General features: G+C 53.5%; 1 protein-coding gene across 2 annotated transcripts in view; it reads left to right on the top strand.

The window, feature by feature from the left end:
• LRP5 (low density lipoprotein receptor-related protein 5) overlaps positions 1–15,953 on the top strand; it is a 105,172-nt gene that overhangs the window by 48,481 nt on the left and 40,738 nt on the right. Inside the window, exons 6-8 of one of the 2 annotated variants that reach the window (XM_011942322.1) lie at positions 10,536–10,752; positions 11,270–11,441; positions 13,427–13,716. In XM_011942322.1, the coding sequence (XP_011797712.1) occupies positions 11,384–11,441; positions 13,427–13,716 (348 nt within the window). In that variant the 5' untranslated portion in view covers positions 10,536–10,752; positions 11,270–11,383. The remainder of the gene's footprint in view (positions 1–10,535; positions 10,753–11,269; positions 11,442–13,426; positions 13,717–15,953) is intronic. The other variant, XM_011942321.1, reaches the window with a different exon arrangement.

Raw genomic sequence — 15,953 nt, 5'->3', positions numbered from 1 at the left:
GGGCCCGTGACCGGCGTGTTCCGTGCACTGTCTGTGGCACACCGGGCCCGTGACCGGCGCTGTTCCGTGTACGGTCACAGCAGTGCTTTTCTTGAGAGAGGGTCTCGCTCACTCACCCAGGCTGGAGTGCAGTGGCATGATCATGGCTCACTGCAGCCTCCATCTCCCTGGGCTCAGGTGATCCTCCTGCCTCAGCCTCTGAGTAGCTGGGACTACAGACACACACCACCACGCCCAGCTAGTTTTTGTGTATTTTTTTTTTTTGTAGAGATGGGGTTTCGCCATGGTGCCCAAGCTGATCTCAAACTCCTGAGGCACAAACGATCCACCTGCCTCAGCCTCCCAAAGTGCTGGGATGACAGGCATGAGCTGTCACTCCCAGCTCAATGATTTTCTTTATTGTGGTAAAATAAACATAGCACAAAATTGATGATTTTAACCATATTAAAGTGAACAGTTCAGGCTGGGTGCAGTGGCTCACACTTGTAATCCCCGTACTTTGGGAGGCTGAGGCGGGCAGATCACCTGAGGTCAGGAGTTCGACACCAGCCTGGCCAACATGGTGAAACCCCGTCTCTACTAAAACTACAAAAATTAGCTGGGCATGGTGGCGGGTGCCTGTAGTCCCAGCTACTTGGGAGGCTGAGGCAGGGGAATCGCTTGAACCCGGGAGGCAGAGGTTGCAGTGATCCGAGATCGTGCCACTGCACTCCAGCCTGGGCGACAGAGCAAGACTCTTTCTTGAAAAAATAAATAAATAACAACGTTTTAAAAAGTGAACAATTCAGGGGCGTTTAGTATGAGGACAATCTCTGCTTCTGTCTACTTCTAGAAATCGTCTCCCCTGAAGGAAGTCCCATGTCGGTCAGCACTCACGCCCGTTCTCCCCTCGCTCTTAGCCTCTGTCAACCACTAATCTACTGTCTGTGTCTGGGGATTCGCTTCTTCTGGACATTTTGTGTGACTAGAATCCTGCAATACGTGGCCCCATGTGTGGCTTCTTTCCATAGCGTCGTGTTTTCAAGATTCATCCCCACATTGTCGCACGTTATCAGAACCTCATTCCTGACTGGGTGCAGTGGGTTAGGCCTGTAATCCTAACACTTTGGGAGGCCAAGGCAGGAGGATCACTTGAGGCCAGGAGTTTGAGACCAGCCTGGCCAGCATAGCAAGACCCCATCTACAAAAACATTTTTAAAGTTAGCTGAACGTGGTGGTGGGCACTTGTGGTCCCAGCTACCTGGGAGGCTGAGTTGGGAGGATCACTTAAGCCAGGAGGTCCAGGCTGCAGTGAGCTGTGATTGCACCACCGCACTCCAGCCTGGGCAGCAGAGCAAGACCCTTTCTCAAAAAAACAAAAAAGTTCCTTCCTTGTTGTGTCTGGATGACATCCCATTGTATGGCCAGAGCACATTTTGTTTGTCCATTTTTTGGGCGGTGGGCAGCAGTTTCCACCTTTTGTCTACTATGAATAATGCTGCTGTGAACATTTGAATGCAAGTTTTTGTTTGAACACCTGTTGTGAATTATTTGGGTATATGCGTAGGGGTAGGATTGCTGAGTTCTGTGGTAATGTTAGGTTTGACTGAGGAACCATTTTTTTTTTTTTTTTGAGACAGAGTCTAGCTCTGTCGCCCAGGCTGGACTGCAGTGGCGCGATCTCCGCTCCCTGTAAGCTCCGCCTCCCGGGTTCACGCCTTTCTCCTGCCTCAGCCTCCCGAATAACTGGGACTACAGGCTCCCGCCACCACGCCTGGCTAGTTTTTGTACTTTTTTTAGTAGAGACGGGGTTTCACCATGTTGGCTAGGATGGTCTCCATCTCCTGACCTCGTGATCCGCCCACCTCGGCCTCCCAAAGTGCTGGAATTACAGGCGTGAGCCACTGCGCCCAGACTATACTGTTGTCAATAGTGGCTATGCTGTTCTGTATCCCCACCGGCAGTGTGTGAGGGTTCTGACTTTACCTCCTCACCAACGCTTCTTTTCCATTTAAAAAAATATTCAGCCAGGTGCACTGGCTCACACCTGTAATCCCAGCACTTTGGGAGGCTGAAGTGGGCAGATCACCTGAGGTCAGGAGTTCGAGAGGAGCCTGGTCAACATGATGTAACCCTGTCTCTACCAAAAATATAAAAATTAGCCGAGTGTGGCGGTGGGTGCCTATAATTCCAGCTACTTGGGAGGCTGAGGCAGGAGAATGGCGTGAACCTGGGAGGCGGAGGTTGCAGTGAGCTGAGATCGCACCACTGCACTCCAGCCTGGGCCACAGAGTGAGACTCCGTCTCAAAAAAAAAAAAAAAAAGACCAACCGAGGAATTACAGTAGGGGTGTCATAGTAGCAGAGGGGAGGTTGTGGAGCAGGCCACCCTGTGGTCACGCACTGGAAACTCACTCCCTGATGATTTGGAGCTCATCACTGGGGGCCTAAGGAGAGATACTGAAGGATGAGGAGTGATGGCGCCAGGCATGGGTGACTTCGGTGGCCGGAACTTGGGGACTGTTGGGGTACTTTACTGCAGGCCTTCTCAGGGCCCTTCATATGCTTACATAGACTGTTTCTAAGAGGGGGATACATTGCTTACGCCTTCTCAGACTGCCTTATCAAGGGTCCCTTTCTTTCCCCGCTGTGGTCCTGGTGGCACACTCTCTGGGAACGCGCAGGTGGATGCTGAGACCCGCCCTGCCATCCACCTGCACATCCAGAGCTGACTTAGCCTCGAGATTCCTGCCAGCAGCTCCTCCTGCTCTGGGACACCTCGGATGTGCCCATGGAGACGCTGGTTCTGTGTTTTCTGCTGGAGTTTGGTGAGTCTTTTCCTCCTGCAAGTGGGCACCGCTCCTGGGTATGTCCGCAGGCTTCTGCGAGTCACGGCCGCTTCTCAGGTCCTTGCCCAGCGCCAGGAGCAAACCCTCCTGGTACTTTGTTCAGGGGTGGATGCGCCAGTGTTCCTGCTGTGGACCCCCGTCTCATGTGAGGGTCTCGGGCCTGCAGCCTCATTCAGCAAACACCCGCTGAGCATGCAGTGTGTTCCATCTGCGTCCCAGGCCATGGCGGGGACAGTGGCTGCTGCTGGTGTTGTGGTAGCTTCTGGGGCCTCTGGGGACAGCTGAGGTGTAAGGAGCCACGGCTCCCTGCGGGTGCAGTTGGACTCCAGGTGGAAGGGATGGTTGGGGGAGGTATAAATGGGGTCAGGAAGGAGACACATTTGGAACAATGCGAACATTTCTAAGATGCTGTGTCAGGAGGCAGCCAAGTGGCCAGCCCAGGTACTGAGGAGCCCACAGCAGCCCTGGACGTGTTTTGCCGCTCACCTTTGCTGGAGAGTGGCGGGAGAGAGGATTCAGTTCCGCGCAGTGGCGTGCGCAGCTGGTCTCTGTGGAGCTGGGCGCTGGAAGGAACGTGCTTTCTGGGGGGCTAGCCGGGCCCTGCCTTTGAGCAGACGATCAGGCTCCAGGTTTTCAGCTCCTGGTGCATGAAAGGACTTCTTGGGCAGCTGTGGCTGATCCCTTGATGAACTGGGAGAAGAACAAAGGTCTATGAAATGAGGTTTCATGTGGATGGCATTAGAGACGCCCACATCAGGTTTATAGAGTGGAGCAGAGATGGCGGATGGGTCTGGGAGGCCCCTCCTGCTGGTCTTGTCTGTGACAGCTGTCCTGGGAATCAGCTTCCAGGCCGCCCCAGCAGCCTGACTGACACACACAGGGGTTTTAGCCCCATCCTGTGACCAGCTGTTGCCATCATCAGTGACAGCTGGGAGTGGCGGTGGCGCCAGCCCTGGGCGTCCTCCTCACCTGCCAGGGCCCACCCAGGGCAGTCCTGACACCCGCGGGTTGCTTGGAGCTGCATTCGGGTCCTGCCCCGTCGTATGTGAGGCCCGAGTGGTTGTGGGCTGAGGCCCCCTGGATGCAGCCCCACCTCCCTTCTGCTTCCCATAGCTGCCTCTTCTCACTGTTTTTCCAACCTCCTAGGCTAGGACTTCCAGTGTTGTGCTGGCTTTGCCCCTGGGACACCTCCTTAGCCCTCTTCCTCAGTCTAGAGCCCCGGAGGTTGGAAATTCTGGCCCCTGGGACACTTGCAGCCACACTCAGCTTCTCCTGTGAGCCTCCAGCGTGTCCCCTCAGGACCAAACCCTCACGTTCTTGCCTCCCCGCCCACCTGGGCTCAGCCAGGGGAAGGCCTGGCTGGGAGCGTCTCCCCTCTGCCCTGCCACGGCTTTTATATCCTGTGCCACAAGACACGACTGTGTGTGAAAGTGGCAGGGTCTGGCATCTCTGTGGGTCTCCGAGGCCCACGCTCCAGTGCCGCGCTTCCCACCCGCTGGCCGTGCCCTCATGCTGAGCCAGGGACAGCCCAGCCCTTTCTCAAACCCCAGCCCTGTGTGTCCAGCTGCCCCCGGCCCTCTCCCCTGGAAGCCTGGGTCACTCTAGCCGTATGCCGTGATGCGGACAACCTGCCTCCTTGGCTGCCCAGGGAAGATCCTCTTTCCAAATGGCGACACCTGGTCCCTGCCAGGAAGCTGGAAGCTGTGGCCCTTCCACGCCCCTCCAGGGTTTGTGCGCTTGCTTGCCCGAGTTCCCATCGCCATCATCATCATCACCATCATCATTGTCATTTTGCTTGTCTGTGAGCCGACCTGGTCTCCCAAAGCAGAGACCCTCTGAGGTCCAGCTTGAGTTGGGGTCTCCATGCTGACCCCTGATGGGAACTCGGGACGTACCAGGTCTGGGTCAGGAGTGACCCCCAAACCTCGTGCCCTTTGACAGGCACCCCTGACTTTTGCTAAGTGGGTGGAGGTGACATCACTCACAGCAGGAGTCATGGGACAGGGTCTGTTGGCTGCACTGTGCTCCCAGGGATCTGGGGAGAGGCTACACCCCTGGGCTTTGGCACTGCAGAGCCGTGTGTGTGTGTGTGTGTGTGTGTGTGTTTGCACACGCATGCATGTGTGTATAAGACCTTTTTTAATTACATGAAGCAAGATAACTGTTGCCATTTACTTTTGGGTTTTGTGTTCGACAGAGTGAGATACTTCTTCCCTCAGACAACAGAACTCTCCCTTTAAACACGTGCTGTCAGAGGGGTGGGTCTTGGGCTCATGTCTGTTTGCACAAGTGAGTCAGAGGAAACACAGGGTTCTTCATAGAAACACTGCACAGCAGGCGACTGTCCAGAGTCAGCCTGTAGGATGGCGGCAGCCCTGCCCCTCAGAGCACAGCTAGGGTGGGCTGCTTTGGGATCTCCTGTCCTTCTCTCCCACCTGGCAGCCGGCAGCTGGCACATTCCTTGGTGTGCTGGTTAGGGGGGTGCGCACCTACTGTGCTCACCCTGGGAACGGGACAGAAGCTGACAGCTCGGAGAGGACAGGGCTTGTACCCTTCGGTGGCCTCTGGCTGGACCATCTCATTGTCCTCAGACACAGCCTTTCGGGTCTAGTTTCATTTCCTGAGAAACAAGTGCACAGAACTCCTCGAGCAGGAGTCCAGTCGAGCTGCGGCCCCGGCCAGATCCAGCCCTGCCGCCTGTCCTCACACCATGCTGAAGCTGAGTGGTTTTTACAGTTTTTAATTACTTGAAAAAAAAATCAAAAGGAGGTTTCGTGACCCATGAAAATTATATGGAATTCAAATTTCAGTGTCCATAAGTAGTTTCTTGAGACAGGGTCTCGCTCTGTCACCCAGGCTGGAGTGCAGTGCTATGAGCATGGCTCACTGTACCCTTGACCTCCCAGGCTTGAGCGATCCTCCTGCCTCAGCTTCCTGAGTAGCTGGGACTACAGGTGCATACCACCATGCCCTGCTAATTTTTTTTTTTTTAATTTTTAGTAGAAACAAGGTCTTTCTATGTTGCCCAGGCTGTTCTTGAACTCCATCTTGGCCTCCCAAAGTGCTGGGATTACAGGCTGGAGCCACGGAGCCTGGCCTGTCTTTGTTTTTTTACTGATCAAGTTTTGCCGGGTGTGGTAGTATGTGCCTATAGTGATTTGGGAGGCAGAGGTGGGAGGATTGCTTAGGCCCAGGAGTTTGAGGCTGGGCTCAAGTGATCAAGAGGTGAACTATGATTATGTCACTGCACTCCAGCCTGGGTGACACAGCAAGACCCTATCTCTAAAAAAAATATTTAAAAAGCACTGGGTGTGCTGGTTCACGCCTGTGGTCCCAGCTACTTCGGCAGCTGAAGTGGGAGGATCTCTTGAGCCCAGAAGTTGGAGGTTGCAGCGAACCAAGATTGTGTCACTACATTCCAGCCTGGGTGACAGAGCCCAGACCCTGCCTCTTAAAGAAAAAAAAAATGGGGCCGGGCACGGTGGCTCAAGCCTGTAATCCCAGCACTTTGGGAGGCCGAGACGGGCAGATCACGAGGTCAGGAGATTGAGACCATCCTGGCTAACACAGTGAAACCCCCGTCTCTACTAAAAATACAAAAAACTAGCTGGGCGAGGTGGCGGGCGCCTGTAGTCCCAGTTACTCGGGAGGCTGAGACAGGAGAATGGCGTAAACCCGGGAGGCGGAGCTTGCAGTGAGCTGAGATCCGGCCACTGCACTCCAGCCTGGGCCACAGAGCGAGACTCTGTCTCAAAAAAAAAAAAAAAAAATGTGTTGGAATACAGCCGTGCCCGTTCAGTCACATGCTCTCCATGCTGCTTTCGTGCTCCAGAGACACTTATGGCCTGAAAGCTGAAAATATTTTCTATCCTTTACAAAAAAGTTTGCCGACCTCTGCCCTGGAAAATTTGTCTCCCAAGTTCTGTTCCGGTGCTGGCGTTCCTGGGTGTCCTAAATTTGGCCCTGTTATTTCTGAACTCTGCTTTGGCCATGTTCCCTCCCAGGAGCCAGGACGGGCACGTTCTCTGAGTCTTGTCCTCTGACGCTCAGAGGCTTGGCTTGGCTTGGCTCAGGCATTCTTGGAAAGGTCTAGCTCCAGGAAAGGCAGATGCCTCCAGAGTCGGCCCAGAGGGAAGCTGCCCCGGGTCTGGGGGAGGCCTGACCCAGCAGAGTAGCTTTTGCAGACGGCTTGGACTGGTCAAGGTGTGCTGAAAGTTGTCCTCAGAAGGCTGCGCTGGGATTTCCTTCCTCCAGTATTAGGGCAGCTGAGAGCTGCTGTGAGCCTGATGTTTTCCAAGTTGGCAGGTCCATAGGGTGCCCCGGGATTCTGGAATCTGGGTGGAAAGTAGGGGGCTTGGAGGAGTGTCTTGGGTTCTGGAATCCAGGTGGAAAGTGGTGAGGTTCAGGGAGTGACTTCTGAGCCACCATAGGGGTCTCTGTGGGAGCCTCTGCCCATCCAGGAGATTCCGCAGGCCCTGCCAGCCCAGAGCCCGTGTCTTGCGCTTCCCGAGGGTACAGCCAGCCCCAGCGGGTGGGACAGCCCGTTGCCTCCTCTCACTTTGTTTTGGGGCCATCTGGGAGTTTGGAGCAAGGGTAGAGAGGGAGGAAGTGGCTGCCAGCCATTGCCCAGCACCCTTGTTTGCGCTGGGCCCTCTGTGGGCTTTCATTGCTCTTGAATGAAGCCAGGGAAATGGACTTCCTCACCTCACTTCAGTTCAACGTGTCTGGAAATTTGGTTATTAAAATTAGGGAAGTGTGGAAATAGAGCAAGAGAAAAATCTCTCCAAGAGATAATAGTGACCTCTGGGCCAGGCGCGGTGGTTCACGCCTGTAATCCCAGTACTTTGGGAGGGTGAGGTGGGCGGATCACCTGAGGTCGGGAGTTTGAGACCAGCCTGACCAACATGGAGAAACCTCCGTCTCTACTAAAAAAAAAAAAAAAAAAAAAATTAGCCAGGCGTGGTGACCCATGCCTATAATCCCAGCTGCTCAGGAGACTGAGGCAGAAGAATCACTTGAACCTGGGAGGCAGAGGTTGCAGTGAGCCGAGATTGTGCCACTGCACTCCAGCCTAGGCAACAAGAGTGAGACTCTGTCTCAAAAAAAAAAAAAAAAGTGACCTCTGGCCAGGCGCGGCATCCCAGCACTTTGGGAGGCCGAGATGGGCAGATCGCTTTAGCACAGGAGTTCGAGACCAGCCTGGCCAATGTGGTGAAACCCCATCTCTACAAAAATAAAATAAAACGTAAGAGATAATAGTGACCTTTTGGTAGATTGAAACCTGGAGTGCTTTCTTTTTCTAAATGCGGATTCTTCGTGGTGTTTGTGTACTGTGCCGATGTCCCTCCCCCAGCCCCGTTATTGTGAGTGGAAGAAGGGGCGAGGGTTCCCCCGGTACTGTGAGCCCCTCCTCTCACGCTGGGTGTCCTTGGAGAAGCCTGCACTTCCTCCTTGTGCGCCAGGGCCGGGTCCCTCCTTGGCGTGGTTCTGTGCTGCTGCGATGGGGCCAGCCCCTCAGGTGTTTTTGAGTGTCACACACGGGCGTGTGCATTCATGGCCTTTGCGTGTCTTCCTGTTGTGGAGGCAAAACGTGAAGAACCCTAGACGATCTTGGGACCAGGGCTCCGTCACCTGCTGTTCACTGCTCACCAGAGCATCCAGGAGTGGGCGGAGAGCTCGGACTTCCAGGCACGGCCGCAGGGGCTGGTCTAACCATGCTTCCGCCGGCCTGCTCGTCAGAAACGCCTGTTGGGAGCTGTTACCGTGATCCTGTACCTGGGCCCTAGAACCGCCTGTTGGGGGCTGCTGTCATGATCCCACACCTGGGCCCTGGGCCTTCTGATTCTGACTTCATTGCTCCAGGGTGGGGCCAAACCGCTGTTTCCTGTTTGGTTGTTTCCTCTCTGACGTTAGCCACTGGGCTAGTCTGAGCCCCTCAGTTACAGGTGGAGAAATTGAGACCCCTGGGGGTGCGAGGACTTGCCAAGGAACCAGAGCCCCTTAGGGCAGAGCTGGGGCAGGGCCTGGCTTTGGGTCCCGGAGCTGCTGGTCCCCTTCCCGCTCTCCTGGCAGCTTTTTTTTGAGACAAGGTCTCACCCTGTGACCCAGGCTGAAGTACAATGGCATGATCTCAGTTCACTGCAACCTCCGCCTCCTGTGTTCTGGCGATTCTCCTGCCTCAGCCTCCCAGGTGCCCACCAACACTGCTGGCTAATTTTGTATTTTTTAGTAGAGATGGGGTTTCACCATGTTGGCCAGGCTGGTCTTGAACTCCTGACCTCAAATGATCCACCTGCCTCGGCCTCCCAAAGTGCTAGAAGTACAGGCTGGGATTACACTGCACCCGGCCCTGGCAGCTTCGTCCTGTGCCATCCAACAACAGATGACCGAAGTCTTTGCTTCTTAACATGCATTCCATCTGCCTTACAGTTTCGCCACCTGCAAAACAGAGGACCTGTTGCTTTTCTGGTAAGATGGAAATGTAATCTGGCCGCAGGAGGCCCGTGGAAGCTCGTCTTTAATGGCCTTGGGTCTCTTTCATCCTGTCCTGAGAGCTGGAGAACTTGGATGTTGCTCCTAACCCCAGCCTTCCTGTTAACATACATTTCCGCAGGCTCACGGATCACCAGAACCACGTCCTATCCCATGCGGCTGTATGCTTCCATTGGTTCAGGTGTTCTTACCTTGACAGTATTTTCTCCTCTGCAACGTTTGCCGTGGTTGCTTTTAATCAGCATTGACTCCTCAAGAAAAGTATTTAGCTGTTACATCTCAGTGGAGACAGGGTGGGAAGCATCTGAGACCTTCAGGCTTAGACTTAGAACCAGAAGTGCCCTCAGAGGTCATTGCGTCCTAACCCAGCAGGAAATGAATTCAGAGAGAAGTGGGAGAACCTTGCCCCAGGTCCTTACATTTGCTCCAGGTCTTGCCCCAGGTCTTGCAGTTGCTCTGTGTGGTGGGTGTGATCTGATTGCTGCACCTGGGGCAGGCATTGCTAATTGATCCCAGGACTCCTTCCTGCAGAGCACACCCTGGTTCTCCAGGCAGCCGCTGCCTGTCAGTCTGCAGTGGTTGGGAGAGGATACCTGCTTGCCTGGTCTGTTCCAAATCTTGCTGCTCATCCCAGCACAGGTGGGGGAGGCTATGGGAAAGGGATCTTCATCTGGCCCTGTCACTGTTCTATCAGCTGGGGATGTGGCATCCTAGTGAAAATGTCTTGGCCAGGCGCGGTGGCTCACGCCTGGAATCCTGGCATTTTGGGAGGCCGAGGAGGGCGGATCACTTGAGGTCAGGAGTTTGAGGCCAGCCTGGCCAACCAAAAATACAAAAATTCACCAGGCGTGGTGGCAGGCACCTGTAATCCCAGCTACTCGGGAGGCTGAGGCAGGAGAATCGCTTGAACCCAGGAGGCGGAGGTTGCAGTGAGCCGAGATCTTGCTACTGCACTCCAGCCTGGGCAACAGAGGGAGACTCTGTCTCAAAATCTCAAAAAAAAAAAAAAAACTAAAGAAAGCGTCATCTATCTGGCACCCCTGGGGAACCATTATACCTGGTGTTCTATGGCACCTGGCACGGTGCGGGTGAAGCTGAGGCTCTTGGGCATTGAACCTGTCTTGTTTGGAGCAGCTCAGGCCCCAGGGAGGGTTAGGGTTGGTTCTCGTCGGCATGGCCCTGGCCCGTCCAGACCTTTATCTCTGCCGTCCTGCAGGTGATCAATGTCGACGGGACGAAGAGGCGGACCCTCCTGGAGGACAAGCTCCCCCACATTTTCGGGTTCACGCTGCTGGGGGACTTTATCTACTGGACTGACTGGCAGCGTCGCAGCATTGAGCGGGTGCACAAGGTCAAGGCCAGCCGGGACGTCATCATTGACCAGCTGCCCGACCTGATGGGGCTTAAAGCTGTGAATGTGGCCAAGGTCGTGGGTGAGTCCAGGGGGGCGCAGCCGTGGCTCAGCCATGCAGACTTGCATGAGGAGGAAGTGACGGGTCCAAGCCTGGGCATAAGTGTTGAGCTGAGGTGCTCCGTCCTGGGGAAGGGCAGGACAGGAAAGGTGACAGTATCTGGGCAAGGACAGATGGGAAGGCACCAAGAATGTTGATTAGGGAATGGTTATGGACTAGGAATGTCGGGAACAATGGTTAGAAAGTGACTAACATTTGTCCCGTGCTATGTGCCTGGCCCTGGCTGGGAGCCTTTGTGCCCAGAGTGACCCTGTCTGCGAATGTAGTTCTGTGCCTTACTTGCACTGGGGAACGGGAGGCAGAGCTGTGCAACTCACAGGTGCCGAGCTCAGGACTCACTGCTGGGTCTGCCTGGGCTGGGCTGTGCTTGTTGCCCTGTGGCCAATGCACGCGTACCTTTCACCTGAAAGCCAGGATCCACAGTACGCTCCCCGAGGGGGTCGTTGTCTGGCACGATGATTTGTCTCTTCCTGAAGAGGTGATAGAGTTACACTGGAGAGAGCAGCGTCCAGGTGCGGCAGGGGCTCTGTGTCCGGCTGGGGCCCGGGGTCCTGTGCTGCACCTGCTTGTCAGAGTCACTCAGTAAATCTTGATGAAGGATGAGAGGACAGGGGACGTGGTGCTTGCTGCTGCATTGCCTGCAGTCCTGGGTGAGATGCCTGGATTGACTGTGCTCCCCGTGGGGTGGATGTGATGTTAGCTGTGATGGTAGATCCCTGACTTTAAAATACGAGGGAGCTGGGAATTGAGGGAGCAGGTTGGGGCAGAAAGGACAGCCTCGCAGAGGCCTGTAGCTGAGGCAGTGCGGGCGACCCCAGGAGCAGTAAGTGCTTCCGTCACAGGCTTCGTCGCACCCTCCAGTCCTCATGCAGAGGCTGGAATCCATGAATTTAGTTTTCCCAGCCTCCTTTAAAAACCCATTCATGCCGGAGCAGTGGCTCACATCTGAAATCCCACCACTTTGGGAGGCTGAAGCAGGCAGATCACTTGAGGTCAGGAGTTTGAAACCAGCCTGACCAACATGGTGAAACCCCATCTCTACTAAAAGTACAAAACAAACAAACAAAAAAAATGAGCTGGGTGTGGTGTCACACGCCTGTAATCCCAGCTACTCGGGAGGTTGAGGCAGGAAAATCGCTTGAACCCAGGAAATGGAGGTTGTAGTGAGCCGATATTGTAACACTGCCCTCCACCTGGGCAATAGAGCGAGACCCTGTCTCATAAAGAAAAAGAAAAAAAAAAAAAAGAACATTTATGCCAGGTGCGGTGGCGCATGCCCGAAATCCCAGAACTTTGGAAGGCTGAGGCAGGAGGATCACTTGAGCCCAGGAATTTGAGAGTGTCTCTGCTGGGCAACATAGAGAGACCTTATCTCTACCAGAAAAAAAAAAAGTACATAAAATTAGCTGGGCATGGTGGCATGTGCCTGTGGTCCCAGCTACTTAGGGGGCTTTAGGGGACTGATGTGGCAGGATCACCAGAGCCTGGAGGCAGAGGTTGCAGTAAGCTGAGATCATATCACTGCACTCCAGCCTGAGTGACAGAGTGAGACCCTGTCTCAAAAAAAAAAAAAACATTTATCCACCATGGAAGGTGAGACTGACCTGTGAGGGATTGTTCGAAGAAAAAAAATAAACCCCAGAGATATAAGACAAAAGGGTGCCTCCATGGGGGTGTGATTTAAAGCTAAGAAATTGGGCTTCTTCCCCCTCCGTTCTCACCCCATAGTTTACTAAAGGAGATAGGGGAAAAGATTCTTTTTTTGGCTCAAGTATTTAACACTAAATTAAAGCCAATTTTAACAGTACTTTGGTTGATGAGTGAAATTAACAAACTGGCCAAAAATAAACGAATGCTGTCTGTTCTGTGTGAAAAAGAGGCAGCTTTTGTCCTGCTGGGTGAACGTGAGTTTTCAGGGTTGCCGGGAAGGTCTGTGAATCGGAGGAAGGGCCGAGCTGGGACTCTCAGGAGCCGAGGCCCCAAGGACTTGCCCGGTCCCTGCCCCAAGGCGTTAACTGTTTTCTTCCTGGGCCGGATCGCAGGCCAGGAGGCTGGACCGCTGGGCTGGCACTCTTGCGGTGCTGCTCCCTGACTTCCTGACCACGCTCCTTCAGCAGCCTCTCTGCACTTCAGTTTCCTCGAATGAAAAATGGGCATTGTGATGAAAATAGCTCCTACCTCCAAGGTGGATGGAGTGAGTTCAGACAGGTGACTCTCTGGGACCAGTGCCTGGTGCCTGACAAGGTCCGGTCAGAGCCTGCACTGCTGTTACTGTTACTGACCCTTGACCGTACCAGGGGAGAACTTGGTCGCCATTGCCAGGCGTGTTCCCGCCACCCCCAGCTACTGTCCCCGTTTGACGTGTGGCAGGAATAAAGCTGTGCACGTTGGAGCTTTTGTCCCATCCTGGCTTTAAGGTGAAAGGTGTGTGTGTGTTTGAGGGTTGAGCCTGGCCAGGGGAACGATAATCACAGCCCAGCCCAGCCATGAGGTCGAACGCAACCCGGGGGTGAGTCCTGAGCTCAGCACCCCTGAGCTGTGTGGCTCACGGCAGCATTCACTTGGTGGCTTGGCCGCACCCCTTTCCCTGCTGGGCTGTTGGTGTTTAGATTGGAGCCTCCGTGTTCGCTTCCAGGAACCAACCCGTGCGCGGACAGGAACGGGGGGTGCAGCCACCTGTGCTTCTTCACGCCCCACGCAACCCAGTGTGGCTGCCCCGTCGGCCTGGAGCTACTGAGTGACATGAAGACCTGCATCGTGCCCGAGGCCTTCTTGGTCTTCACTAGCAGAGCCGCCATCCACAGGATCTCCCTCGAGACCAACAACAACGACGTGGCCATCCCGCTCACCGGCGTCAAGGAGGCCTCAGCCCTGGACTTCGACGTGTCCAACAACCACATCTACTGGACGGACGTCAGCCTGAAGGTAGCGAGGGCCAGACGTGCACGCAGACAGCCTGGGTGGGCGAACCTTGCCTCTGTTCCCGCCTCAACTAAGGCTTCAGAGACTTTTCTTAAAGCACTGCCATATTTATTGTAACTCAGTTTAAGCCAATCAAATATGAGCAAGCTTATTTAAAAAAGAACAGATGATTATAGTGAGCAAATCCGGTAGACGCCCCAGAGCTCTTGTGAAATGCTTGTGTGAACGTGAAATGTTTGTTGTCTGTTGAGCTTGACTTCAGAGACTCCACCCGCTCCCTCGTCAGCGCCCGTTTGCTCTGCAGACTCTTTCTTCATTTATAGTGCAAATATAAACATTCAGGACAAATACAGGAAGACTTTTTTTTTTTTTTTTTGAGACGGAGTCTTGCTCTGTCGCCCAGGCTGGAGTACAGTAGCGTGATCTCAGCTCACTGCAACCTCCGCCTCCCAGGTCCAAGCGATTTTCCTGCCTCAGCCTCCTGAGTAACTGAGATTACAGGCACGTGCCACCATGCCTAGCTAGCTTTTTTATATTTTTAGTAGAGACGGGGCTTCACTATGTTGGCCAGACTGGTCTCGAACTCCTGACCTCAGGTGATCTGCCCACCTCAGCCTCCCAAAGTGCTGGGATGACAGGTGTGAGCCACTGCGCCTGGCCTAGAAAGACTTTTTGCCTCTAAAGAAGGGTTTAGCAAACTGGTCCATGGGCTGGCCTTCTGATTGTGTAAAGAAAGTTTGATTCGTGGCTGGGTGCAGTGGCTCATGCCCATAATCCCAGCACTCTGGGAGGCCAAGGCGGGCGGATCACCTGAGGTTGGGAATTTGAGACCAGCCTGACCAATGTGGAGAAACCCCATGTCTACTAAAAATACAAAAGAAATTAGCTGGGCACGGCGGTGCACGCCTGTAATCCCAGCTACTTGGGAGGCTGAGGCAGGAGACTCACTTGAACTGGCAGGCGGGGGTTGTGGTGAGCCGAGATGGCACCATCGCACTCCAGCCTGGGCAACAAGAGCGAAACTCTGTCTCAACAAAAAAAAGAAAATTTGATTGGTGCACACCAAAGCGCATTTGTTTGTGGATTGTCTGTGGCAGTTTTTGTGCCGCTGAGTTGAGTTGTGGCAGATCTGTATGGGCTCTAAAAACTAAAATATGTACCATCCGCCCCTTTACAGAAAAAGTGTGCTGACCTCTGTTCTAAAGTATTGGACAACTACAATGTTTGCTCATTTATTACTCTACTATTTGTTTTCTGGATTTTTGTTTGTTTGTTTTTGAGATAGGGTCTCCCTCTGTCACTCAGGCTGGAGGGCAGTGGTGTAATCTCAGCTTACTGCAGCCTCGACCTCCTGGGCTCTAGTGATCCTCCCACCTCAGCCTCCCTAGTAGCTGGGACTACAGGCACGCACCACCACACCTGGCTGACTTTTATGTTGTGGAGATAGGGTTTCCCCATGTTGCCCTGGCTGGTTTCAAACTCCTAGGCTCAAGCGCCTGCCTCAGCCTCCCAAAGTGCTGGGATTACAGGTGTGAGCCACTATGCCCAGCTTATTCTATTATTTGTATTACATATCTTTAAAAGATTTTTTATGACTTTAAGTCACAAGCGTTCTTTGTAGAAAAAAGAAAATATATAGAAAAGTATAAAAACTAAAATAAAAATTGTTCATAACCTCTCCAGCCAGAGACGACCGTTGCTGACACCTCAGCATATTGCCTTCAAGTCTTTTTCTCTAAGATAGCATTTCTCATCATCACAGACTTATGCTACACAGAATTCTGTATCCTGATTTTTTCACTTGACGTTACAACAGGTATTTGACGACGCTATGACACACTCTTTCGCACAATCTTTAAAACGTGTGAAATACTCCACTGCACAGATGTTCCCTTTTAGGCTTAACTGTTCTTTTATTATCTGTGTGCTGGTTACAGCCGGGCACAGTGGCTCATGCCTGTAATCCCAACACTTTGGGAGGCTGAGGCAGGAGGATCACTTGAGCCCAGAAGTTTGAGACCAGCCTGGGCAACATAGTGAGACCCCATCTCTACAAGAAACTTTTTTAATAAGTCGGGTGTAGTGGTACACAGCTGTAGTCCCAGCTACCCAGGGGGCTGAGTTGGGAGGATTGCTTGAGCCCCAGGAGGTTGATGCTGCAGTGACCTGAGATTACACCACTGCACTCCAAGCTGAGTGACAGAGCAAGACCTGTTTGCATGAGGAAATATATATATATA

The sequence above is a fragment of the Colobus angolensis genome, unplaced genomic scaffold, assembly GCF_000951035.1.
Source record: "Colobus angolensis palliatus isolate OR3802 unplaced genomic scaffold, Cang.pa_1.0 Scaffold21, whole genome shotgun sequence".
NCBI classification, from domain to species: Eukaryota; Metazoa; Chordata; class Mammalia; order Primates; family Cercopithecidae; genus Colobus; species Colobus angolensis.
This window is presented reverse-complemented; position numbering and strand designations above follow the sequence as displayed.